General features: G+C 49.3%; 1 protein-coding gene across 3 annotated transcripts in view; it reads left to right on the top strand.

Moving 5' to 3' along the window:
- The window catches only part of EXOSC7 (exosome component 7), a 36546-nt gene extending 14429 nt beyond the window's left edge, over nucleotides 1–22117 (top strand). Inside the window, exons 4-10 of one of the 3 annotated variants that reach the window (XR_010413466.1) lie at nucleotides 5954–6119; nucleotides 12246–12316; nucleotides 18050–18173; nucleotides 19145–19300; nucleotides 20384–20430; nucleotides 21283–21391; nucleotides 21874–22117. Coding sequence is in view for 2 of the 3 variants with exons in the window: in XM_045862601.2 (XP_045718557.2) it covers nucleotides 5954–6119; nucleotides 12246–12316; nucleotides 18050–18173; nucleotides 19145–19300; nucleotides 21874–21978 (622 nt within the window). In the remaining variant the exon portion in view is untranslated. The remainder of the gene's footprint in view (nucleotides 1–5953; nucleotides 6120–12245; nucleotides 12317–18049; nucleotides 18174–19144; nucleotides 19301–20383; nucleotides 20431–21282; nucleotides 21392–21873) is intronic. The other 2 variants (XM_045862602.2, XM_045862601.2) reach the window with 2 other exon arrangements.
- The last annotated feature ends 2282 nt before the right edge of the window (nucleotides 22118–24399 follow it).

Below are 24399 nucleotides of genomic sequence, written 5' to 3'. Positions count from 1 at the left end.
CTTTCTGGCCAGTTTTCCTTCCAGCCCATTCTTGCACCTGCCCTATGAGACCCCCCATACCCCCAGGCAGTCTCCTCTCCTGGTTGGACCTGGCTGCTCTCACCAGCCTGAGTCATCCAGTGGGACTGGCCCATCCTTTAAGTCTCGGTGACCTTGTTCAAGCTTCCAACTTATCCCTTTGCTCTTGGAGGAAGAAAAATACCTCTCCTGGCCTTGATCTGCCTAATTCAATGCAATAAACAGTCCCTGAGGAGCAGGCACCATGTGTGAAGCACTGTAATTTGCTTTTCTTTTTCACCTCTGTGTCATCTTCTACCTCCTTCATCTTCGGCAGACCACAGTCAACCCAGCCACACCAAAGGGAAGGTGTTGCCCTCAGATGCTTGGCATAGGGGACACATTTCACTGTGGCTCTGTGTCTGAACATGACTCCAGGTTAACCTGCTGCTCTTGTCCCTTTCTTGTCCCAGCTGTAGAGGGAGGGTGGCTCCAGGGTGGGAGGACGCTTGGACCTGCCTCTTCCCAAGATCCAGCTTCTAGGAGTAACCTCTTCCCCCTGACCAAGCAGGGCTGCCTGCTCCTCTCCTTTCTCCCTTTGTAAGTGTCAGGAGACCCTCAACAGGCCCAGAAGCTCCAGTTCCCAGGGAGTTCTCCTGACTCTCTTTCAAGATGGATAATCATAAGGTGGCACACTTTAGTGTCTTCACGTGGTTCAGTTAATGTGATCAGTCTAGCAGGTAGAATCACCGTGAGAGAGTCACAAAACCTTGTGTTCCTACAAACAAGGGAGATGTTGATTTACCAAGCACCTGCGACTGCCACCTTTATCAGAACCTCATCTGGGTCTTCAAAGAGCAACTCGTAATTGCATAAACAAACCCCTTTATTCCCATCCAGCAAATAGGAATGGCTTCTGGACATCTGTGGCTGTGCCCAGCACAAAGCGTGCTCCCCACCGACCCCTCTGCTGAAGAGCACGAGACCCTCATCCATCCACAGGCTGAAGGAGAGGTGTTACCCAGCTTGGGGTGGGGTGGGGTAGGGCTGTCAGTCTGAGCCCAGCTTGACTTGACTTATCAGCAACTTGCAGGGTTTAATTATGTAAATTCCCAGTGATTGGAGAGGTCTCAGAAAACTGCTTTTCTGCTACCTCATTCTCCTTCAGGTTTGGTTTTTTTTTTTTTTAAAGATTTTATTTATTTATTTGATAGAGAGAGAGGGAGGGAGAGCACAAGCAGGGGGAGTGGCAGGCAGAGGGAGAGGAAGAGGCAGGCTCCCCGCTGAGGAAGGAGCCCGATGTGGGGCTCGATCCCAGGACTCTGGGATCATGACCTGAGCTGAAGGCAGCCGCTTAACTGAGCCACCCAGGCGCCCCTCTACTTCAGTTTTGTCTGTTTGGAATGATAGTGGCACCTGAGGTAGACATTGCCTCCCAGCCCCATAATTTTCCCTGTGTCTTGGGAATGCTGCGCTTTGGGGCGGGTACCCAACTGCACTGACCCTGACCCCGACCCCATCTCCGTGGAGTAGTAAAGACTTGGGATTCCTGAGCACTGCCCCGGAGATGCCTGGCAGCACACTCACTAAAACTGGGAGCAGACTCGGACCTCCTGACTCCTGTCTCATGTCTTTGGTGTGTTAGTTGTAACTTGAGAACAGGCTGTTTTAAATCAGAACTTTGAAACTTTGGGAAAAGATGATTTCCATCTGAACCCAGAGGAGGGTAAGAATTTAGGGAGCTGGTATATGACTCTGGGCTACCACTAGGTGGCGGTCCATCTAGTCTCTTCGTAGCTCTGACACCATGTTGATGGGGGGTATCAGGAAGCTTGGTTTAGCCTCTCTGAGAGGCTTCGGTTCTTCACTGGGGGAAGTTGAGGAGAACATTTTTCATTCATAGACATTTCAGTGTGCCCAACACTTGCCACTTCCCTGTGGGATCTTAACTACTTTTCTTTTCTTTTTTTTTTTTTTTTAAGATTTTATTTATTTATTTGAGAGAGAGAATGAGATAGAGCATGAGATGGGGGAGGGTCAGAGGGAGAAGCAGACTCCCCGCAGAGCAGGGAGCCCGATGTGGGACTCGATCCCGGGACTCCAGGATCATGACCTGAGCCGAAGGCAGTCGCTTAACCAACTGAGCCACCCAGGCGTCCTTAACTACTTTTCATTGTGATCACTCGTATTTATCTCTAATGTTGAACCAGAAGCTTTAAGCCCTGAATTGGTGATTGGAGCCACTTGATCTCTGTTTCTCACTGCTTAGTGCTGCTTGGAGGGGGTCACTGTTAGTGCCTGATGGGCTGGGGTGGCAGGGGACAAAGCAGACAGGCAACTTGCAGAAGTCAGTCGAAGCTAGCTGTACTCTGGAAGTCTCCAGAGCTGATAACTCTCCCAGAAACTTCATTCAAGGACATACGATGAAAAGCTCTAAATGTGCTCCTGTCCTCCCCGTTCCCACTCATGGGGAAGCTTCTGCAGGGTCAGGAATGAGCACCTGTACACACAGGGGAATGGAAGGAATTGGGGCCTGCTGCAGGGCTGGATGACTGACCACTAGACGGGTAAGGCCCAGAGTTAGCCCTGCCCCCACAGACCCACTAAATCACTTTTGTCTGCCGTGGTCCTGGCCTGACCTGGCTGTAAGACTCCATAGATTTGCAGGCTAGATTGATCACAGGGGAAACAATGGGCCTAGTGTCTGAAGTCCTATCCCAGGTAGACATGGCCTTGATCTCACCCTACCCCAGTTAAACCAGAGATGGCCCAAGCAGGAGGAGCAGAGTAGAGGTGATGAGTCAGGAGGGGTGGAGAACTGGGAGGGGCAGCATTCCCAGGATTCTTATTAGTTTATTGGCTTGGTAAGCAGTTTCCCCACAGCCGGGGAAGAGGGGCTGGGTCATACTTTATGAAGGATCTGAATTGGTTTTGGCAACCGTAGACACAGAAAGCACTTGGTTTTATGCCCCAAGCCCCAAGTGTATACTCCGCTACTGAAAGAATGTATTGTGATACCTCTGAGCAGGGGGCCAGGATTAACAGCCTGTGCGCGCTCTCTTTTAAACTTTGCACTTAATAGAGAAGCTTTTTATCTTAGACTCCTTTGGTCTGCGTTCCTTGACTCCAGTATTTGTGATCTAGTAATAAGTCCCAAGACCAGAGCATCCATTCATTACTTTGACTCACATTAGGCTACAAGCCAGGCATGGCAAATTACACATTCAATGGGAATCCAGTGCCGCCTAGCAGGTAAGGGCCAGGCTACCTGGGTTGGAATCTAGCTCCCAGGTCACTAGTTGTGTGAGCTTGGACAAATTATATAACCTTTCTGGGACTCAGCTCCGTTTCCTCGAAAATGGGGTCGGAAATAGTGCCTAGCTCATAGAGTTGTTGCGAGAATCGAGTGAGCTGGTACATCTGAAGTGCTAAGAGTGGTTTCCAGTGGTTCCAAAAGAACATTCAAGTTTTCCTCCTTGTAAAATGAGAGAGTCAGACCATCTGAAGTCTCTCCGGGTTCTCCGTTAGGTCAGAGCCCACCTGTGAGATTTTTGTTTCACTAGCGGAGTTTGTTTTCAAAGGTGAGTTAAAATGCTTTTAGACAGGCTAGAGAGTCTGTCAGAGTCTCCATCACTGCCTGTGGATCACTGGTAGCTCTTTGTTCAGAGCACGGAGTTACCTGGCCAACCCCTGTGGGCATCCTTGTCCTCTGACATGGTCTCTGAGGCCCTTTTCTGGGTCTGCATCTCTGTCCCATGTCTCCTAAGAAGTGTCCTTGTCCTAGGAGCACCCCTAGTGATAAGAAAGGGACCCTCCGTTCTCTACCCCAACCCTACTCTTCATCCTTTGTTAGAATAGAGGGTCTCTGGCTTTTCTCGCATTACCAGAAGTATTATGCCCCCACCCCCAACCCCTGCCCCAACAATTTCCTTCCATTTTTCCAGCCTCCTCCCCGGAGTCGGTCCAGGACCCGGGCACCATCCAGATGCAGGAGTTTTCCGTGGTCTCATGAGTCTTTAAACCTTCCTCTCTGCCTGGCTACCAGCTATAAAGAATAATGTGTTTAAAGAAAAAAAAAGCTTTTAGAATAGAAAAAATTCCCACTTTAAATTAGTTCAGTGTCCAAAAAAACCCCAGTGGGGTGTGGTTTTGTGGGTAGATTAATTTAGCCAGTTAGACCTGGGAAGGTCTGTAAGCCATCCCTTAGGGCTGTAAAAGAGTACATGCATCAGTCCCTGAGTAATTAATTCATCCCCCCCGGGAGGTTGTGGCCCACTGTAGTCAGGAAAAAGTACGCATTTTAAGCATAAGCACCTCCAGCTGGATTTGTCCACTCAGATCTATATAGATATGTTTTTAAACACTTAAAAGATGGATCTTAATATTGATTGCTTAGTGTGTAAATTAGAAACAGTTTTTGTTTTGCTGGCTGTGCAGAATTATTAAGTTGGTCCTTGGGAACTTGATTATTTCACCATAAATGAGCTGCTTTTCATGGCTCAATGCCTGAGTCCAGCCGAAGCAGTGAGGGAACAGCGAGGCTGCCGTGGCAGTGATGAAGTTTCTCTTGGGGATTTTAAATTGGGGCTCTGCTGGCTCATAGTGGTCAGGGAAGACTATAATTAGGGAAGCAAAGTTACTGTATAGTGATACACTCTCATTATTTTAGGGGTCATTCTTATGCCTATGTTAGAATGGACTAGACAAAAGGGATATTTAAATGTATCCAGTGAGATTTCTTTTAGCATTACACGGATGGGGTGGGCACAGCCTTGAGCCTTCACATGGGTTTTGCTTTGCCTGGAATCCCCATGCCTGTCTGCAGCCTGACCGACTTCTGCCCACATTCCAGTGTGAGGTCGCCTGTGACCCCCGGCACTGGTCGACATCTTCCTCGGCCCCACTCCTGCTGTTTGCTCCCTATCATGAAGTTGCCCCTGACTTTGTGAAATTGCCGACTTGGGGCCTTCATCCGCCTTGCTCAGGCTGTCCCTCCAGTGCCTAGCATGGAGCTGGTACCTTCTAGATGGATGAGAGCGTGGACTAGAAAGCTTCAGTATGTGATTTTGTAGAGAGCATTGTGAAACAGCTGGTGTCTTACCTTTCTGGACTCTGTTCATTACAGTAAAATGATTACTGGAATGTTTACTTATCTCACAGATGTTTTGAGGGTTTGTTTTTATTAAGCCGAAACCCTCAGAAATTTCCCATTAAATACTTTTGAGTAATGCTTAGGGCAGCAAATGTTGATGCCTGTTCCTTCTTCATTGAGGTAATTGGGCATAAGTTTCAAGAGGCCAAAGTGGAAAAGTTTTTCTCTTGAAAAAATAGCAAAGTAAAAGGGATAATCTAATATTTAATCAGCCGCCAGTCCTTCTCTCTCCTTTCCCTTTCCTGCTGTTCAGTGATAAGCTAAATTTTGTGACATAACTGTCATACAGATCTTCTAAATCGTTCCAGGAAGGTCACTCACTGTGCTTACATTGTGGTTTCTGCTTTGAGGGTTTCATGGTGCATTCTAAGGCTGTGGAAACTCGGGATGGTGTCCGTAATGTGACCCCTCTGACCAGACTGCTTGATTCCCCAGGCCTCCTGGCTTCCTGGGCCTGCCCGAGGGGCGTTTTCCACTCTCCAGAGAGTGAAGTATTACTGGCCAAGGTTCATTTTACTACTGTTCTTTTGTTTCTCTTTGGATAAAGATGGCTTCTGTTAGAAGTGGGGGGCCAGGGGGACGCCCATCACGCACACTGACGAACAGGGCGCGGTGCCAGTCTGGCTCCCTGCGCCCGCGTCTGGAGGCTGGAAACGGGGCGGGTGCCGTCTTTCCCACTGCAGCAACTTTCCTTAGAGCGCTGGTCCTTTCAGCATTCCACAGGGCGACTGGAACAAAGCCCTGTGCCTTTGCTCTTTGTTTTTGAAAAGACTCACTCAGCTTTTCTGTTGCCTCTCCATGTAGTTCGGCCAATGCTACCCCTGAATTTGAAGGTCGAGGAGGTGATGACCTTGGCACGGAGATTGCTAATACCCTCTACCGGATATTTAACAACAAGAGCAGCATCGACCTCAAGTCCCTCTGCATTAGTCCCCGGGAGCATTGTTGGATCCTCTATGTGGACGTGCTGGTACGTATCACGTTGCTGTACTGGCCACACCGTCTGCCTCTGCTGGAGACCAGTTGGCCTACTTTCCTCCCGGCGCTTTTTCCCTCCTCAAGTGGATGCTTTCAACTTCCAGGGTGAGATTAGATGGAAAAAGCATGATGTCCTGTAACAAGTTTTTGAAATGAAATACAACACGTGTCCTAGCACACAGAGAATACCATCCTACAGTAAAAATCACAGAACAGGGCGCCTGAGTGGCTCACTTGGTTAAACGACTGCCTTCGACTCAGGTCGTGATCCTGGAGTCCCGGGATCGAGTCCCGCATCGGGCTCCCTGCTCGGCGGGGGGGGGTCTGCTTCTCCCTCTGACCCTCCTACCTCTCATGCTCTCTGCCTCTCATTCTTTCTCTCTCAAATAAATGAATAAAATCTTTAAAAAAAAAAAAAAATCACAGAACAGTCCTATCATGGTAGACCTAAGCTTATCCACTGGGCCTGTCGGGGAAGGAGAAAAAAAAACGAGTTGCTCTCTAGATGGTATCAGATGGAGGTGATGGGCAGAAGTTAGGCAAGTTGGCGTATTCTTCTAAGTGGAATGAGGATGAGCTTTTTTTTTTTTTTTAAAGATTTATTTATTTATTAGAGAGTGCGCACACAGGGGGATGGAGGGGCAGAGGGAGAAGGAGAGAGAGAGAAGGAGAGAGAAACTGAGGCACACTCCGTGCTTAGCATGGAGCGCAATGCGGGGCCCGATCTCACGACCCTGAGGTCATAACCTGAGCCAAAACCAAGAGTTGGACGTCACCCAGGTGCCCCGGGAGCGAGCTTCTTATATACATTTTCATGTAGGCCCATATAGGGCTCTTGCAAGCAGACACTGCTGTCTTCCCCATTTACAGGTGAGGGAACTAAGGCTTGGAGAAGTACAGTGACTAGCCCAAGAGGTCTCAGCTCGTGAGGAGTGGGGTTGGGCTTCAAAGCCGCATCTCTTTAAGGCCGGTGCTTGCTCTTGATTGCACTAAGCCATCCTCCCTTGAAAGCACTCTGTAGCCCACCTGCTTTGTGTCCCTCACTTCCCAGAGGAGGACCCTGAGGCCCTGCCTCTGATTCTGCTCCTCCAGGAGCCTCTCTCATCCAGTCTCCCATTTCCTGCCTGGTGTCTTCTCCCCCCTGCCCCCCTACCCCGGCCCGAGGCTCCATGGCCTGCTTCTGGGTGCTGGACAGTAACTGCTCATACGGCATCACTCATTTTGCCACTTGCTTGTTCATGTAGGGAGAGGCTCTTGTGGGGTCTTATTTTATTCTTTTTAGTTAAATTTTAGGAACCTTGAAATGAGTGACTACATCTTCCACTTCAGATTGAGGTCACAAGGCTAAGCTGTTGATCAAACAAATTCGTTCATGAATCTAAAGATAGAGCAGATTTTGTGGCCTGAGAGTGAACCTCCTGACGAGGAACAGCCTGGCTGTCTCTAGGTGTTGATCCTGCATGAAACAGAGTAGGACTTTCTGGATACTTTTAAATTAATTTGGTAATGGATGGAGCACAACTAGCCAGAAGACAGCAGCGGTGATCATTGTCTGGCAGGTTCGGGTTGTTCTGGATGCTGACGCTAATGGGTAGAAATAATGAAATTACAAAGTCCATTTGCTTTTCCTCATCTCCGGTAAGTGGGATGTACCTTTTAGTGCAATTCCAACCAAGCAGGTAATTTTGTAGGTCCTGGTTTTGAGGAGGAGGGAAGGGCAGCCTCCAGTCCTTGCTGAATAAGAGGCAGGCTTCATAGCTGCCTGGGGAGTTACAGCCCCATGGTGCGAACTGTAAGGTTCCACCTTGTATCTGAAGAACATTCTGTCTTTTCCTTACCTCCAAAAAAGCTGAAGACACGAGCGTTGTGGTGCATTGCACTTGTCCTTTGGTGATCCTGCTTTGTTTCTTGTCCATATTTGTGCACACTTGTGGTTTTGTAGGAGGCTGTTCCAGGGAGGGGTCCTGATGCACTTTTGGATTAGTCAAGAGGCCTGTTCTCTCAGCGAAGGCTTTTGCAAAACGGATGACTGCTGGGACATTCTCTCAGTTGAGAACCAGCGCCCTCCTTCCATGGGCAGAGGATATGTGGTAAGCAGGAGTCTCAGTGGTACACTGCGTCCCTGTCATCTGCAGACCTTCCCTTTTAAAACTCCTTGCATTGGATTTCTTCTCTAATATTTTTTCTCAAGGCTCTATTTGTTTTGGAAGTAAGACATGAGCTTTTGAAATGTCATCCTCAGAAAAGTTGGGGTTTTTTTTGTTTGTTTTGTTTTTGAGAGAGAGAATGTGAGTGAGAGCAGGAGCAGGGGGGAGAGGGAGAGGGAGAAGCAGACTCCCCACTGAATAGGGAGCCTGATGTAGGGCTCGATCCCAGGACCCTGAGATCATGACCTGAGCCGAAGGCAGACGCTTAACCAACTGAGCCACCCAGGTGCCCCCTCAGAAAAGTTTTTAATGAGGGGTGCCTGGGTGGCTCGTCTGTTAAGCATCTGCCTTCGGCTCAGGTCATGATCCCAGGGTCCTGGGATCGAGCCCCGCGTCGGGCCCCCCTGCTCAGCGGGGAGTCTGCTTTTCCCTCTGCCTCTGCCGCTCCCCCTGCTTGTGCTCTGTCTCTCTCAAATGAATAAATAAAATCTTTTTTTAAAAAAAGTTTTTAATGAGTTAGAAAAGCAGTTTTTGAAACTGTATATTATTAATGAGGTAGATCCATTTTTGTCATTCACATAATTTGTGTCTGTGGAGGGATTCCAGTTCTGTGAAAGCCAGTGTTTGCGTTCAGCCTTGATGGCCACGTGCTTGGTGCATGCAAGGTAGGGGGTCGGCTTTCGTTTAGGGAGTAAGTTTTTATCTTACATCTAAAAATATACTGAATACATTGAATCCATGTTTGAAGCAAGATGGTGGAAATCCAGTCTTGTCACTGGAATTAAAAAGATGAGTGAATCTCAGTTTATTTTTACCAACTGGTCTGGATAGTCCTTAAGCAGAGCCCATCTTTCAAACAGTCACTGGGCAACTTTCCCTGTTTTCATGCTTTTACTGTAGGTACATTTACTATTCCAGTCAGATGACCCCCCTATTTCCAGTGTTATTTTTTACCTCAGTTGGGTTATCTTATGAGAGTAGAAATGTAACTTCCTGGAAATGTCACCCTTCTTTGCTCTTCTTGCTTCTTTTTTTTTTTTTTTTTTAAAGATTTTATTTATTTGAGACAGAGAGAATGAGAGACAGAGAGCATGAGAGGGGGGAGGGTCAGAGGGAGAAGCAGACTCCCTGCCCAGCAGGGAGCCCGATGCGGGACTCGATCCCGTGACTCCAGGATCATGACCTGAGCCGAAGGCTGTTGCTCAACCAACTGCGCCACCCAGGCGCCCCATGCTCTTCTTGCTTCTTTAATGGCATGGTTTTTACTCCAAGTGGAATACCTGTTAGGTATGACAGCGTGCAGGCAACCTTTGGTGGACAGATGGGTCACAAAGCTGTCTTGTGGTGACCCCGGGAGTCATGATGAGGGACTGGCCCATGGTCCGTGGCACTGGGTGTTGGGAGGACAGAGAGTGGGGGAGTGACCGCAGCACCTGGCAGCTGGCTGTGTGTGTGGCGCCAGGAGGCACGGAGCCCGGGGGTCTGAGAGGTTGGTGAGGGGAAGTCCAGGGGGAGCAGGTGTTTTGTGGGGAGACATGTTTTCTCCTTGTGCTTCCTAGCAGTATGTTTTGGAGGTTTGCCTTATGAAAAGAAACCCCTCATCCCCAGAAGGCCAACAGAAGAAGTTGTGCTGCTCCCCTAAAAGAACATTCTAGAATCTGTGCACCTGACAGGAAAAGGAGTGTTTATGACTGTGTATCCTCCTCTTCTCCAGTTCTGCTCCTTCCGCACCTCTGTTATAGGAGGGATTTTCACCTCTGTCCTGCTCCAGGACCACAGCCCAGACTCTCTGTAATGCTAGACGTCCCACACCTCCTGTTCTCTCCCAGCTTGTCTGGACCTGTTCACACACCCGCTTGGGCTGCTTTGGGTGTCCATATCTCACCCATTGTCCCCTGCCTCTGTGTTTAGCAGAAAGATTCTTACTAGGCTGTGCCTGCTTAGCAGCAGGAGAGGAAGCTAGGGTCTTCGAGCCCCTGTTATGTGCCGGGAATGGTAAGGATGTGATCTCATTTAATCCTTGCAGTCATCCTATAGAGAAGCAGGGCTTTGCTTTACTCAGGGGGAACCTGATGCTCAGAGGACACATGGCCAGCAAGTGGCAGAGGAGTGTCAGACCCACACTGCCCGACCTGGGTTACCCCATTGTGGGGCACACCGTGAGGAGCCCGAGCAAGCAGACCTGAGGCCTGGAGTGGGCTCATCCTTTGCACCCCAGGGAGGAAGGCAGGCAGGCTGGTACCTGCCCTTTGGGGGGCCCATGGGCAGATCGGGTTTAGCATTCTGCCCTCTTGATTTCCTCTCTTGCTGATAAGCCAGAATGTTGAAAATCAAAGTTTGTGGCAGGCCACCGTGTCACGAGTGGGAGGGCTTCTGTGTCCCCAGCTGCCAAGGAAGGGTGGGTGATGTGCTCTCCAGGGTCCCTTCCAGCGGGGAGACCCCACCGCCGCTACAGCGGATGTCAGCATTTCACTAGCACCTTCTTTGCATGAGGCAGACACTGTGGGATATCAGAGTGGGAGACGGTGGTCTTCAGCCCGGGCTGATCGTCAGGACCGCCTCAAGCCTGGAGTAAAACGCACACGCCATGATGTCACCCTGCACATTGCATAAGCTCTCCAGGTGGTTGTGACGCACAGCCAGGGTTAGAGAACGCAGCTGTCAGCGACGCACACGGAGGACGTGCAGCACTCACCCTCTGGGAGGACGGCAACGGGAAATGAAGGCGCAAACCAGTATTCTGTAAAAGCACTTAGCTAATGCTTACTGTGTGCTGGACACATTGCGGAGGGCTTTACGAGCATGAGCTCATTCAGCCTGTGTTGCAACTCTGTTGGGACAGAGGGTGCGGTATGGACACCCAAAGCAGCCCGAGCGGGTATGCGAACAGGTCCAGACAAGCTGGGAGAGAACAGGAGGTGTGGGACGTCTAGCAACTCTTTTTTTTTTTTAAGATTTTATCTATTTATTAGAGAGAGTGAGAGAGCACCAAGCAGGGGGAGCGGCAGGCAGAAGGAGAAGCAGGCTCCCGGCTGAGCAGGGTGCCCCGTGCGGGACTTGATCCCAGGACCCTGAGATCATTACCTGAGCCGAAGGCAGATGCCCAACTTACTGAGCCACTCAGGCGCCCTGGAAAGTAGCCCCCAGCTGACTGGTGAAGATAGGAGTCCTCGCAGACGGTCTGAGTCGAGTCCAGCTGGAGCTCTTTGCTGGGCGGCAGTCTGGGTCTGAAGCACATGGAGGAGAGCTAGTCCTCGCTAGGCCAGTGAGCTGCAATTACAAAGCCGGGTGGTAACACAGGCCAGGAGGGCATCACTGAAATGAGGACAGAAGGATGTGTCACCATCCACTTAATCCTGTGCTCTGACCTTCCCGGCTGAATGAGCACACTTAAGCGCAGTCAATGCTTTTGCTCTTGGGCAAGAATTTTGTTTTTATGGCACTGAATGCGCAGCGCGGAGCGTCTGTTCCATGTCTGAGCAGCAGCTGTATGTTGGGGATTACATACAGGAGGTCACCACGCTAATAACCATGAACCTGGTGGCGGCTGCAGCGTCGGTGACCACTGTGATTTACCTGTGTGGAGGCCGGGTTTATGTCAGCACACAGGAGAGTCACGCTCGGGAACTGCTGGGACGAAATAAAGGTGATCATGTCCTCCCTGAGTGCAGACCCAACTGGCTGGGGGGCCAGGTAGAGGAGACCCACCACAAGCCAGAGGCTGAGTGGTAGCCCCACAGCCAGGGCCAGCGGTGACCTCACCTGCGGGGCCCAGGCCAGCACAGCCTCCAAGGTGCCTCTTGCAATGAGGGTGAACGCACCAGTGTCAGCCAGGAGAGCATCCACACGTTCTTCTCTTTATCTTGTAAATAGCATTTCATGGGAACCAGTGTCCTTTAACTGGGTTGGTACTTGGAGCAAGAAATGACGGTTGCTTTTCCTCCCCGCCTCGCTCCCTGCCTCTCCCTTAGCTGCTGGAATGCGGTGGGAATTTGTTTGACACCATCTGCATTGCTGTGAAAGCTGCTCTCTTCAACACCAGGTGAGTCTTCCTGGAAACAGCCCCGGGGCCTGCGCAGAGTCCGAGCAGACACTTGTGATGGGACACTGGGGACATTTCTACCAAAGCTGACAGGGGAGGGTGACAAGGGGCTTTAGCATTAAACACGGTGGCACTTCATGGTAAGCTCCAGATTTCACAAGGTGAAACTCTATATATGCATATATTTCTGTATTTGTTCTTTATGTTGTTGTTTTCATAAGTAACCACGTCCCATGTAGAAAAATACCAGAAAACCACAGAGGAGCAAAAAGAGTGGAAAGCAACCACAGGTCAACTGTCCAAATATTGTAACTGGATACAGCTGCTCAGGAGCATGGGTTTGGCCTGTCGTGTACTCTGCTCTATCCCCAGCACTGTGAGCAATGCCTGGCACATAGTAGGTGCTCACATATTCCTTGATTGGACACAGGAATGTTCTAAAAGCAGGGTGGCAGCCTGCTCTTGGGTTCAAGGACGGGAAATGGTTCTTCCACTGTGGTTCAGCTTCCCAGCCAGCTGTGTAGCAAGGGACACAGCACCAAGCCCTCTTGGAGCTGGTATTCCCTCTGACTGATCACACAGCCTTCCCCCCTTCCATGTACCAGGTTCTTGCGGGAGAGTTTGCAACATTTGAAAATAAGCATGTGGGTGGGGATGTTCATGCCATGAGAACTTACATTAAGGGAATGGGGGATCCTGGGGTATAGAACATGAGGGTTAGAGACTTCTAGGGATATAGGCTAAGGAATTCATTGGATAAATGAGCAAGGGTATTATTCTAGGATGTTCGTCACGGCTTCTTTGTAATGGTGGGACATTGGGAACAACCTGAGTGTCCCAACACAGGGGCTTGCAGTCTGCACAGCAGCCTATTTAGAGGTTTGTTAATACAGAAAACCAGGCACTACACACAGTCCTCTCATCTCGTTTGTTTTGTTGTATTTTACTTTTGGTAACTCTTGTATTGTGAATATGTCTGGAGGTAGGTAGGTAGGTAGGTAGGTAGGTAGGTAGGTAGGTAGATAGGTAGGTAGATAGATAGGTAGGTAGGTAGGTATATCCCAAAAGGGGCTTTGTGATTATTTTCCAGTGCTCCTCTTATTGGCTACTTAACGTTTGTATGTTAGAGGTTTTCTATGGTGAATTTAGACTACCTGTGTAATTCAGAAGAAAACAGAAAGTTAAATAAGTTTCAGTCAGACATTGCAGGATAGAAGATTTGCTGAGAATGAAAGCTGTAGCGTGCCCCAGCCCGAGCTGTGCCATTGGACTCCTGGCTGAGATCAGTCAATAGGTCGGCCCGGGACTGGTGGCCACGGTGGGGCCCAAGGACCAACGCCGTTGCAGCAGCCTGTGCTGGGGCTCTCTTGGAGAAGAAAGGATGTCGCCATCTGTGGTACCTTGAGCTTCAGAAATAACTGCCCATCTGCCAGCTGGTTTCCATGGGCACCAGGGCAAAAAGAGAGAGTAGAACCAGACAAGGCTGTTTGGCTATGGGGGAAGTGTTGGGCAAACTGTACATCAGCTTGGTGAAACCCAGCTGCTCAGGTTGGGGAGGACATCTGTCGTGGGCATAGCCATGAGTCTCGTCCCCAGAACAAGAACAGCCCTACAGGTAGCAAGGAATGTGGACTATGTGAGGCATCAGGCCCCTCTGGTACATGGAAAGACCTCTTTTTTTTTTTTTTTTTTTTTTTAAAGATTTTATCTATTTATTAGAGAGAGTGAGAGAGCACCAAGCAGGGGGAGCGGCAGGCAGAAGGAGAAGCAGGCTCCCGGCTGAGCAGGGAGCCCCATGCGGGACTTGATCCCAGGACCCTAAGATTATTACCCGAGCCGAAGGCAGACGCCCAACCTACTAAGCCACCCAGGCACCCTGGAAAGACCTTTTGTGGAGTCTGTGTCCTTTAGAAGGAAAGAGGCCGTTCTCTAGCCCTTCAGCTGAACCAGGTTGTGGCCAGAGTTTCAGGAAGATAAATGTGTGTGTGTGTGTGTTTGCACAGGCTTATTTTTTAACATACCAATAAAAATTCAAACTGGTTACCTGACTGGCTCAAATCGATGTTACTTAATACTTACACTTGGGGAGAAAAAAGTACTTACACCTTGGGTGCCCCTGACGTGGAGACTTTGAGCCAGGGCAGACCCGAGCAGGACACCTTGGTTCCTGCAGACATTCCCCAGCTGCAGCTCATCTGCTGTGGATGTGGCCTTGTGTAGGGACAGCCAGCAGGGATGGAATCATAGAGGGCTTTTGTTAGAGGAACAAGGCAAAGCACCAAATCTGTTTCCATTACGTAGCTGAATGGACCACCTCTTCCTTCCTGGCTCCTCCACCCCACATGGGGATGGATGGACTCTATGGATTAAATGTGTTTCCGACACCCAGCTCAAGAAACAGAATGTTGCCAGCCGTCCCCAGAAGCCCTCTCACCCTCTACCCCATGCGATCACTTCAGCCACAGTAGACCGGTTTTGTACTTGATAGAAATGAAATCACACAGTGTGTTCTCTTTTGTGTCTGCTTCATTCACTGAGCATTATGTTTCGAGACATCTGTATTGTGGCCTGTAGTCATTGTTTGCTCTATGCTGCGTGGTGGCCCCTTGTGTGACTTGTCACAGTTTATTTATACATTCTACTGTTGATGAGCATCGGGGTAGTTTCCAGGTTTGGGCTATTCCAAACATGAACATTTTTGTCTTTTTCTTGCACGTATTTACCCACTTCTGTTGGGTACAGGTGAAAATTTTGGATCATCTAAGGCAGGACTATGTTTGGTTTTAGTAGATACTGCAAAACAGTTTTCTAAAGTGCTTTTACTAGTTGATATTCTCGCCAGCATTGTGTAAGCGTTCTGGGTTGCTTCACACCTTTGCCAATTCATTGTTTTTTTTACTATCTGCTGTTCTGGCATGTGTCTTGGTATCATATTGTAGTTTTAATTTGCATTTCCTTGATGAATATTTAAGTTGAATACCTTTTTGTGTGTTTATTGGCTACTTGAGCCCCTAAATGATGTCTTTTGACAAACAGAAGTTCATAGATTCTTTTAAAATTTTGAAACATTCGGGGCCTGGGTGGCTCAGTCATTAAGCGTCTGCCTTCGGCTCAGGTCATGATCCCAGGGTCCTGGGATCGAGCCCCGCGTCGGGCTCCCTGCTCAGCGGGAAGCCTGCTTCTCCCCTTCCACTCCCCCTGCTTGTGTTCCCTCTCTCGCTGTCTCTCTCTCTGTCAAATAAATAAATAAAATCTTTTTAAAAAATATTTTTTTGAAACATCGTACAGAGGAAAATGTTTTGTTCTGCCTAGTGGTGATTATGCTCTTCTGAAAGTATAGAACATCAGCCTGACATGGGAAGATCATTTCATTTCTTATTTATTTATTTATTTTTTAAAGATTTTATTTTTATTTATTTGACAGAGAGAGACACAGCGAGAGAGGGAACACAAGCAGGGGGAGTGGGAGAGGGAGAAGCAGGCCTCCCGCCGAGCAGGGAGCCCGATGCGGGGCTCGATCCCAGGACCCTGGGATCATGACCTGAGCCAAAGGCAGACACCTAACGACTGAGCCACCCAGGTGCCCCAGATCATTTCATTTCTAATATCCATTTAATCAAGATGAAAAACAGTAAGTGTAGCTTGTGTTCTGAGGCCCTGGCCAGTGATATTACACAGGTCAGGTTTATCCCTTTAGACCACACTGGAGACGTGCCCCCTTTGGGAGCTTCTCTACTAGCTTAAATAGCTCTTTCCAGAGTAAAGAAACCTTAGCTCTTAATGTTCTCTTTGCCCTCAGGCTTTCTCATCAGCCTTCAGCAGCACTTTCTAATGCCATTCAGATCATGTTCTTCACTTAACATGGGTCTAAATATGTTAATTTTGACAAATGTGTATCTAAATATGGAGCAGATGGACGCCTTGACAATATTCGTGGGCAGGGACTTCTCAGCACTTGCCTTCTTTGGCTTCCCATGCTTTATCTTTGTCATCTGTTTACCTGCCAACGTGTCGAAAGTGGAAAGCTTGGTGGTTTCAGAGAAAATACAAACACACGTACATTCTTTTTTTTTTTTTTTTTAAGATTTTATTTATTTATTTGAGAGAGAGAATGAGAGAGAGCATGAGAGGGGGGAGGGTCAGAGGGAGAAGCAGACTCCGCACTGAGTGGGGAGCCTGATGCGGGACTCGATCCCGGGACTCCAGGATTGTGACCTGAGCCGAAGGCAGTCGCTTAACCGACTGAGCCACCCAGGCGCCCAAGATTTGTTTTTTATTTTATTTTATTTTATTTTAAAGATTTTATTTATTTATTTGAGAGAGAGAGAATGAGAGAGAGCACATGAGAGGGGGGAGGGTCAGAGGGAGAAGCAGACTCCCCACTGAGCAGGGAGCCCAATGCGGGACTCGATCCCGGGACTCCAGGATCCCGACCCGAGCCGAAGGCAGTCGCCCAACCGACTGAGCCACCCAGGCGCCCAACACACGTACATTCTTGTCTGGTTTTCTAGTTTCTCTGCCCTCGTGTAGGCAGGTGCGGTTACGCTAGCAGTGATGCGAAGCTAGTGCTGCTGTGGGGGCCGGAAGGCCTGCGTCCAGTCTTCGCTCCAGTGGTCATCAGTGCTTTGACCGTGAACGAGTAATTAAATCTCGTTCAATAAATGAGTCCCTCCCTGTGTCAGATAGTGCGTTAGACTCGAAGGGTGGGGAAATGAGTACAACATTGGCCATAGTTTCATTTGTCTTTTTTGACTTTTGGGGAACATACTGAGTAACAGGCAATTAAAATGTTCAACTCTATTTCATTGCTTTTTTTTTTTCCAATGAAATAATAAACGTGAAAGTATCCCAGTAAACTTTAGAGAATTATCCAAATATATGGTATTAGTTTATTATAGTGTATTCCATAGGCACACATAATTTTCCAAAATCAGAATATCTTGGATAAAAAGGCTGAGCCACCCAGGCGTCCCTTAGTTTTTCTTCTAAAAGCTTTATTGGATGCCTGGATGGCTCATCTGGTTAAGCATCTGCCTTCAGTTCAGGTCATGATCCCAGAGTCCCTGGACTGAGCCCCACATCGGGCTCCCTGCTCAGTGGGAAGTCTGCTTCTCCCTCTGCCCCTCACCCTGCTCGTGCTCTCTCTCTCTCTCAAATAAATAAATAAAATCTTTATATTAAAGAAATAAAAGCTTTATTGTTTTATCTTTCCCCTCTATCTCTGTAGTCCATTTGGTATGGATTTTTGTATATGGTATGAGGTAGAGATCAAGATTCTTTTTTTTCCCCATGTGCATATCTGATTGACCAAGCATCATTTTTATTTATTTTTTTTTTTTTGAAGATTTTATTTATTTATTTGACAGAGAGGGACACAGCGAGAGAGGGAACACAAGCAGGGGGAGCGGGAGAGGGAGAAGCAGGCTGCCCGCGGAGCAGGGCGCCCGATGCGGGGCTCGATCCCAGGACCCCAGGATCGTGATCCAAGCTGAAGGCAGACACCTAATGACTGACCAAGCATCATTTTTAAAGAGACCTCCTTACTTCACTGCTCTGCAGTGTTGCTGGTGTACTTTTGACAGATGGTAGGGATGAGGATGATAAAGTACAGGTGGAGTGTGACTTTATCTTGTGAGACACAGGAATTCTGACTCGTATTCTCAGTCTCAAGGAAAAGAATTTCTCTTTCTTCCTCACAGCAAGTGGGAATTTTCACTGTGCTTTTGCTTCTAGGATACCAAGAGTTCGTGTTCTAGAGGATGAAGAGGGGTCCAAGGACATTGAACTCTCAGATGACCCTTATGACTGCATCCGGCTGAGTGTGGAGAACGTCCCCTGCATTGTCACCCTGTGCAAGGTATGTGCTTTTATCTGATGGTTTTTGAATTTGCCGTGGGCCCCCTTCAGCCCCAGTCCATTAAGATTACTTAATAGGTTGAGAAGTTACAGTTGCACAAACCACGTGCAAGTAGTGTTAATCCAAATCCAGTAATTTGGTTTATATTAGAAACCAGTATGTGAGCAGCTCCTTTTTTTTTTTTTTTTTTATTGGAAGATACAATGCAGTCCCAGGAATGCACACGTGGGTTCGTGGTAATAGTAGCTCGAGTTTGTTAAGCTCCTCCGTACCAGGCGTCTCACTCAAACACCCTGTGTGCACGTCTATGAAATGAGGGGTTAGAGCAGGATCTGGGGATCTGTTATGTTAAGTGTGGTTTTTACACGAGCACAGAGGCCTGTGGAGCGTCACCTCTGGTCGGTGCTGTCATGTCCCTGGCACTGCCCAAGGCTGTGCACCAAGGCCTGTCCCTGAGTCCACACAGGATTCATATAGAAATAGGACCGAGTGGGTCAGGTTTAATTCCCCTGAAATCACTTCACAAGCCTGGGGTATGGTGAAGCATTGGGACTGACCAAAGCCACCTGCACTTGACTCATTCTTGAGCGTGTCTCTTCGCTTGCACCCTTTTGATTCATCTTTGTCATCAGTGAAACATCCACGTGGCTTCACGTGTCAGTTTCTCCCCGCGCCCCTCTGTTGGAGACTCTTGGTGGCCTGACTTGGAGGGTCTCTCAATTATGGCTCTAGCCCCACCCCACCCCCGTATTTCTTCTTGTGCTTTTATAATTCTGCTTCCATAGTGGCCTGTGATAGAATTGTTGAACATTGCTTTTGGTGTTTTCCATGTGAGCAGAATCTAAAATAAGATCTTGAATGGGGAGTGTGGGTTCTTCGCTGGTGTAGATTCTTCCTCCACGAGGCTATCAAGGGTGGGGATCTGGGATGTGTGTTACCCTCACGTGAACTCTGCTGCCCTGACTTTGCAGATTGGCTATCGGCATGTCGTGGATGCTACTCTTCAGGAGGAGGCCTGCTCCTTGGCCAGCTTGCTGGTGTCCGTGACCAGCACGGGAGTCATGACGTGCATGAGGAAAGTGGGGAAGGGCAGCCTGGACCCAGAGAGCATCTTTGAGATGATGGAGGTGAGGCTCCAGCGTGAGGCAGGTGCAGGCACCTGACAGGGAGCGTTTGCTGCCTCTTGCCCTCTCGGTCCCGCCATGGGAATTCTCCCTTTGCACCTTTGACCCCAGAGTGTGAGCTGGTTGTCTGCTGACCTAGCCAAGGGTGGAGGCTATAGGGGCTCTGGCCTGGGAGGTAAGGACCCTGTCAGTCACTGTTCCTCATCCTCTCCCTCTCTGATCCCACATTTCCATATCTCTGGATGAAAGTGTTGGACTGATTACGTGGAGTCGCTTGTAACTCCAAAATCCCAGGCTTTTGCCATTTGGTGAGGGAACTGGGTTCCTGCCTGACCGCTTCCTGTCCTTTGAAGGGAGTGAGTAAAGGTAGAGGCACAGTGGGGGCCTACCCCGAGTGCTCAGTAGATGTCAGCCCTTCTCTGCGCGCTCTCTTCGGCGCCCTGAGCTCAGGTGTCTAGCCCTGCGTGGCAGCAGGTATTCTTCATGGCCGGTTGGTTAATTGGCTCGTTTCTAGTTTTTTTTATTTAAACAAAACACTTGCAATACTTTATAAGTGCTGCCAGCGGCCTCTCTAGACAACTGGCTTGTCTTAGAAGGAACTCTTTTTCCACCCCCTGGAGAATTTTATGAGAATTCCAGTATGTAAAACAACAAAAGTAATAAGTAATAGTGAAAATTTATTGTGCGCTTACTGTGTGTCCGGCACCCTGTTTCTTAGTGCTTTAAATGTATTATGTCCTTTAGTCCTCGGCCATCCTGTGAGGCAGCTACTGTTGTCCTTCGTTTTATAGTCGTGGAAATGGAGACGTGTAGTAGATAGAGTCACTCGCCTACGGGCTTCCCAGCTCATAAATGCTGGCACTAGGATTCAGACCCAGACAGTGTGCTTCCAGAGCCTTCCTGCCGCCCCCTGCAGCCACACTGGGCTCTTTTCACCTTATACGCAGATGTGCTGTGGCTGCCAGAGCTCCGGCTGGTGAGCCACCCTGCGTCCTCCTCTGGGGTGCGGCGAATGCGGTCTGCAGACCCTGCTGGGGGGGGGTACTGTGGCCCGAGGCCCCATCTCACTGCTCTGGTCTCACCCAGGGATGCAGCCATCCGGAAGTGCCTGCCGTGACATATACAACATCCAGGTAGCTGTACAGGCCGCCGCCCCAACCTCTGCCATTCACATTCCAACCCCCCAAGTCCCGGTGTCCTGCCTGTCCCCTCCCCGCTTATCCTCACTCCCCGCTTTCATTTATGTGGACAGTCAGTACCCCTGTCTGATCGACCGACATTTTCTCTTTCTCTCATGTTTTGGTAAAGATCTTTCCACAGTCGCTTTGGACCTGAGCCCTGGCTTTGCATTTCATACAGTTGATCACTTCCCACTTTTAGACTGAGATCTTTTCGTATAAGTTTCCAGTAATCCTTAGAGTCCCATCCTGTGTTACAGTGAGAGGCCAGGGCAGAAGGTCCCTGGAACTGGGAGGATTGGGCTGGGGGTCTAGGCCCAGGCGTCTGGCTCCCTGTCGTTGCTGAGAGTGGTACCGTGGCACGGTGGGGTTAAAACTGCTCTGGGAGGGGCGCCTGGGTGGCTCAGTCGTTAAGCGTCTGCCTTCGGCTCAGGTCATGATCTCAGGGTCCTGGGATCGAGCCCCACATCGGGCTCCATGCTCCACAGGAAGCCTGCTTCTTCCTCTCTCACTCCCACTGCTTGTGTTCCCTCTCTCACTGTGTCTGTCTCTGTCAAATAAATAAATAAAATCTTGAAAAAAAAAAAAAAACTGCTCTGGGAACACGGCCGACTCGATGAGGGGGGAGGCTGGTGGTGGGTTCCTCAGAGTCTTAAAATGATGCGTGAGCTCAGACACAATCACAGTTTCATAGAGATTTTTGTATATCTTCATAGAGGTTTTCTGAGGGGTCCCCGTGTGGCTTCTGTGTAGGGGCTAATTAGGAACTCAGTGGGTTGTGTGACCTCCTGATGCGTCTCCTTCCAGCGTTCCCTGCCTTTAGCATCTCTGCTCTGCGTGGCAGCAACGGCCAAGACCCCGTGCAGGGCTCAGCTCGGGCCCATCTGAGCCGCTCTGCGGAGAGATTTGGTGGCAGGTGAAAGAGAAACTGCTTGTTCAGACGTGTCCCCAGAACCATCTGTTCCTTCATTAGCCAGACTCCGATTCCCTGTGGCCTCCCTCTGCATCCTCACCACAGTACAGTGGGACTTGGCAGTCACCGGGAGCAGGCTTGGTTGACAGTTTTGCTGCTTGTTGTCATGGCAGCGGGAGTGCTAAGCGTGAGGCTAATGGCCGAGGTTGCCTTCCCGCTTCCTGCTGGCTGCCTGGGGGTTGGCGCGGGTGGGGGGGTGGGGGGTTCTTTGTTTTTGTTCTTAGTATGGAGATTTTTCCAGAGGGTAACTGCTCTGTTGTTGTGGTTGGGGGTTTGTTTTCATATTGATTTGTTTCACTAAGTAAAAGCCCCGTAAGGCAGAGGGAAGTGTGCAGTTCGGAATGGCTAGCAGGCAGGGAGGGAGGCGTCCCTGGTCCGAGTGTGTGCGCCTCACAAGCAGGTGTGTGCTTTCTTCTGTCCTGCAGACCGGCAAGCGAGTGGGCAAGGTGCTGCACGCCTCCCTGCAGAGCGTCCTACACAAGGAGGAAAGCCTGGGGCCCAAGAGACAGAAAGTCGGCTTCCTGGGATGATTTGCACATCAACGCAAATGCGGGGTGTTTGGCTTTTTTGCTTTTCCTTTTAAGCTGCAGTTTGTATATATTTTTCTTATCTGTTATAAATTTGAGGCAACATTTGTACATGTAAAATTAAAGTATATTTTCTAGTCTGGTTTGGTACGGTTAGAGTTCTTCAGCAGTAATCCAAGATGCCATTTGGTGGCACCCCCCCCACGCCATAAAGTCTGGCTCTGGTCTAGCGAATGGCAACCAGATCCAGAGATCTGCTCCGAGGGAGAATTCTCTGGTCGTGCCTCTCCAGGGAGACTTGTTTATCTCCTGCTGCAGGGATTCAAAACAACAACAAAAACACTAGAATAAGGATTTACCAGAAATATGGTTTAAAGGAAATGCTCATATGTATTTTGTGAAAAATGCTCTCCCTGTAGAGCTTTCAAAGAAAGAAACACACATACACGGAATTCATTCTCCTTGTGGATTTGCTTCTAGGGGAGGAGAAAGGAGGCACATGCCCCAGGTACACACCCATGGCTTCCACCTGGCTGGTGAACCTTCCTGAGTCCTGGGGAGGCCCAGTTCTTGCTTTCTGCCCTCCAAGAAATCCAGGCCGAGCTCCCTAGGGTCCGGGGCTTAGTGGCCACTTTGGTCCTTAGCCAAGCATTCTTACCACTCTTGTTTCGAAAGTGCTCTGGATTTTATAACCCCTCCCTGGTGTTTCATAAGATTTCCTTGTTTTATCAGCATGAAGAAGGCTGCTTTAGAGATGTTGTCATTTGATTACTCAGCCTGCCATCATACTCAGGGGACAGAAGGGAAGGCCATTCTCGATGGCCCCAGAAGGCTCCTCATAAGCCTGTATTCTACTCACAGCGCGTGGAATTTAGTCTCTTCACAGGTTGAGCAATCTTTAGTTTCTTCCAAACTGAAACTCCCCAATCAATCTTAAAGAGCCCCGGGGAAGGGTGAGTATCTCAGCCAGGGCATTTGCTCTGTGCATTTCAGTTAGACAAATTGGGTGAGGAGTTAGGATTGTATTGCCTAATGGAAGGAACATAATGTGAGTTGAAGCCTGGTTCCAGAGGTCCTGGCACGGTCACCTTCTGCTGGCATGGCCAGGTCCAGCCCCATGGAGACAAACAGCTGCTTCGACTTGGACTTGGAGCTGCTTCCCTCTTGAGAACACAACCTGGGTTTTCATTTTTAAAAAATGTTTTCCCAGCGGTTATCCCTCCAGGCACCATGACAGTGCTCCCGACAAGGCAGCAATGAGCCTGGTATCCACCCCACCCCCCCCACCCACCTTGCTCCTGGCTGACTGCCCGTGATGGGACATGACAGTGGTCAAGATGCAGCTGGAGTTTAGTCAAGTTTAGAAACTTCAGTCCTGATGATTCAAGACATCAGACAGATGCACCTTTGCCAGGCTCGTGCATGACCGCCACCCAACGGGGCTGACCAGCTGAGCAGTTACCAGGGAGAACGGAGGCGAGAAATCAATTAGCATCTCTCTCTGCCTTTCCCAGGCCGCCCCTACCTGTCAGGCGCGAACATCACACGTGAAATGGAACCCCCAATGAGCAAGGTCTGTCCAGGAGAGGCACTTACGGGAAATGTGTGATGATTGCAGCTGTCAGAATAAGGGAAGAGAAAACTGATGGTGGAGACTTGGAAAAATAACTGTCCTGGAGAGACCCATGCTTCATCCAGCAGAAGCAGAGCTGTTCTTAGTGGCCATTAAACAAACATCAGGGAATGCAATGTACAGAACTTTCAAGTTGGTTCTGTTGTTTCTGTGATTTCTTGGTCTCCCAAATCATGTCCGTCCAAGTCTGCAAATAAATCAGTTTAAGACTCAACCTGGAAGTATGCACAGCCCCAAAGTGCTGGGGACTTAGCGCCTCCCGAGGCAACCCACGACCACCGGGGGGCAGCAACCAGTAGGGAAAGGCTGCTCCATCTGATCCTTGGGTGGACAGTTCTGAGAGGTGTTCGGTGCATTCAACACACCATGCTGGTGGTGCCCATGACTGTGGTCAATCCTCTCCTTCCTGGTTTACCCTTCCCAGTCCTTCCTTCCTGTTCCCTGTGGGACTACTGCCCAGATAAACTACCAAACATGAGTCCTTGTCTCAGGGTTTGACTTGGGGAGTGACTCCGACTAAGCATTTGGTACTAGAAGTGGCCTTAAAGAGCAGGCCCTTCAAATGGGTCTTGAAAACAGGAGCAGTCATTGGCCGATGGCTGCGAAGACCCTGTGGGTGGTGGCAAGTGGGCCGGCGACAAGCTAGGCCATCCTTTCATGTCATCATTACCAAGACTTGCCTGCGGTGGGTTGGGATGAGGTCTAGGAGAGGAAGTGTTGGGTCTTGTGAAAGCTCAACCACAAGGACACCTGGAGTCAGCGGTAATTATAAGAGTTGTTTAGTTAACTGG

The sequence above is a fragment of the Mirounga angustirostris genome, unplaced genomic scaffold (genome assembly GCF_029215605.1).
Source record: "Mirounga angustirostris isolate CCGP_5_RB_7025 unplaced genomic scaffold, mMirAng1.0.hap1 SCAF_1, whole genome shotgun sequence".
Classification (NCBI taxonomy): Eukaryota; Metazoa; Chordata; class Mammalia; order Carnivora; family Phocidae; genus Mirounga; species Mirounga angustirostris.
Note: the sequence above shows the minus strand (reverse complement) of the source record. Positions and strands in the feature narration are given on the sequence as shown.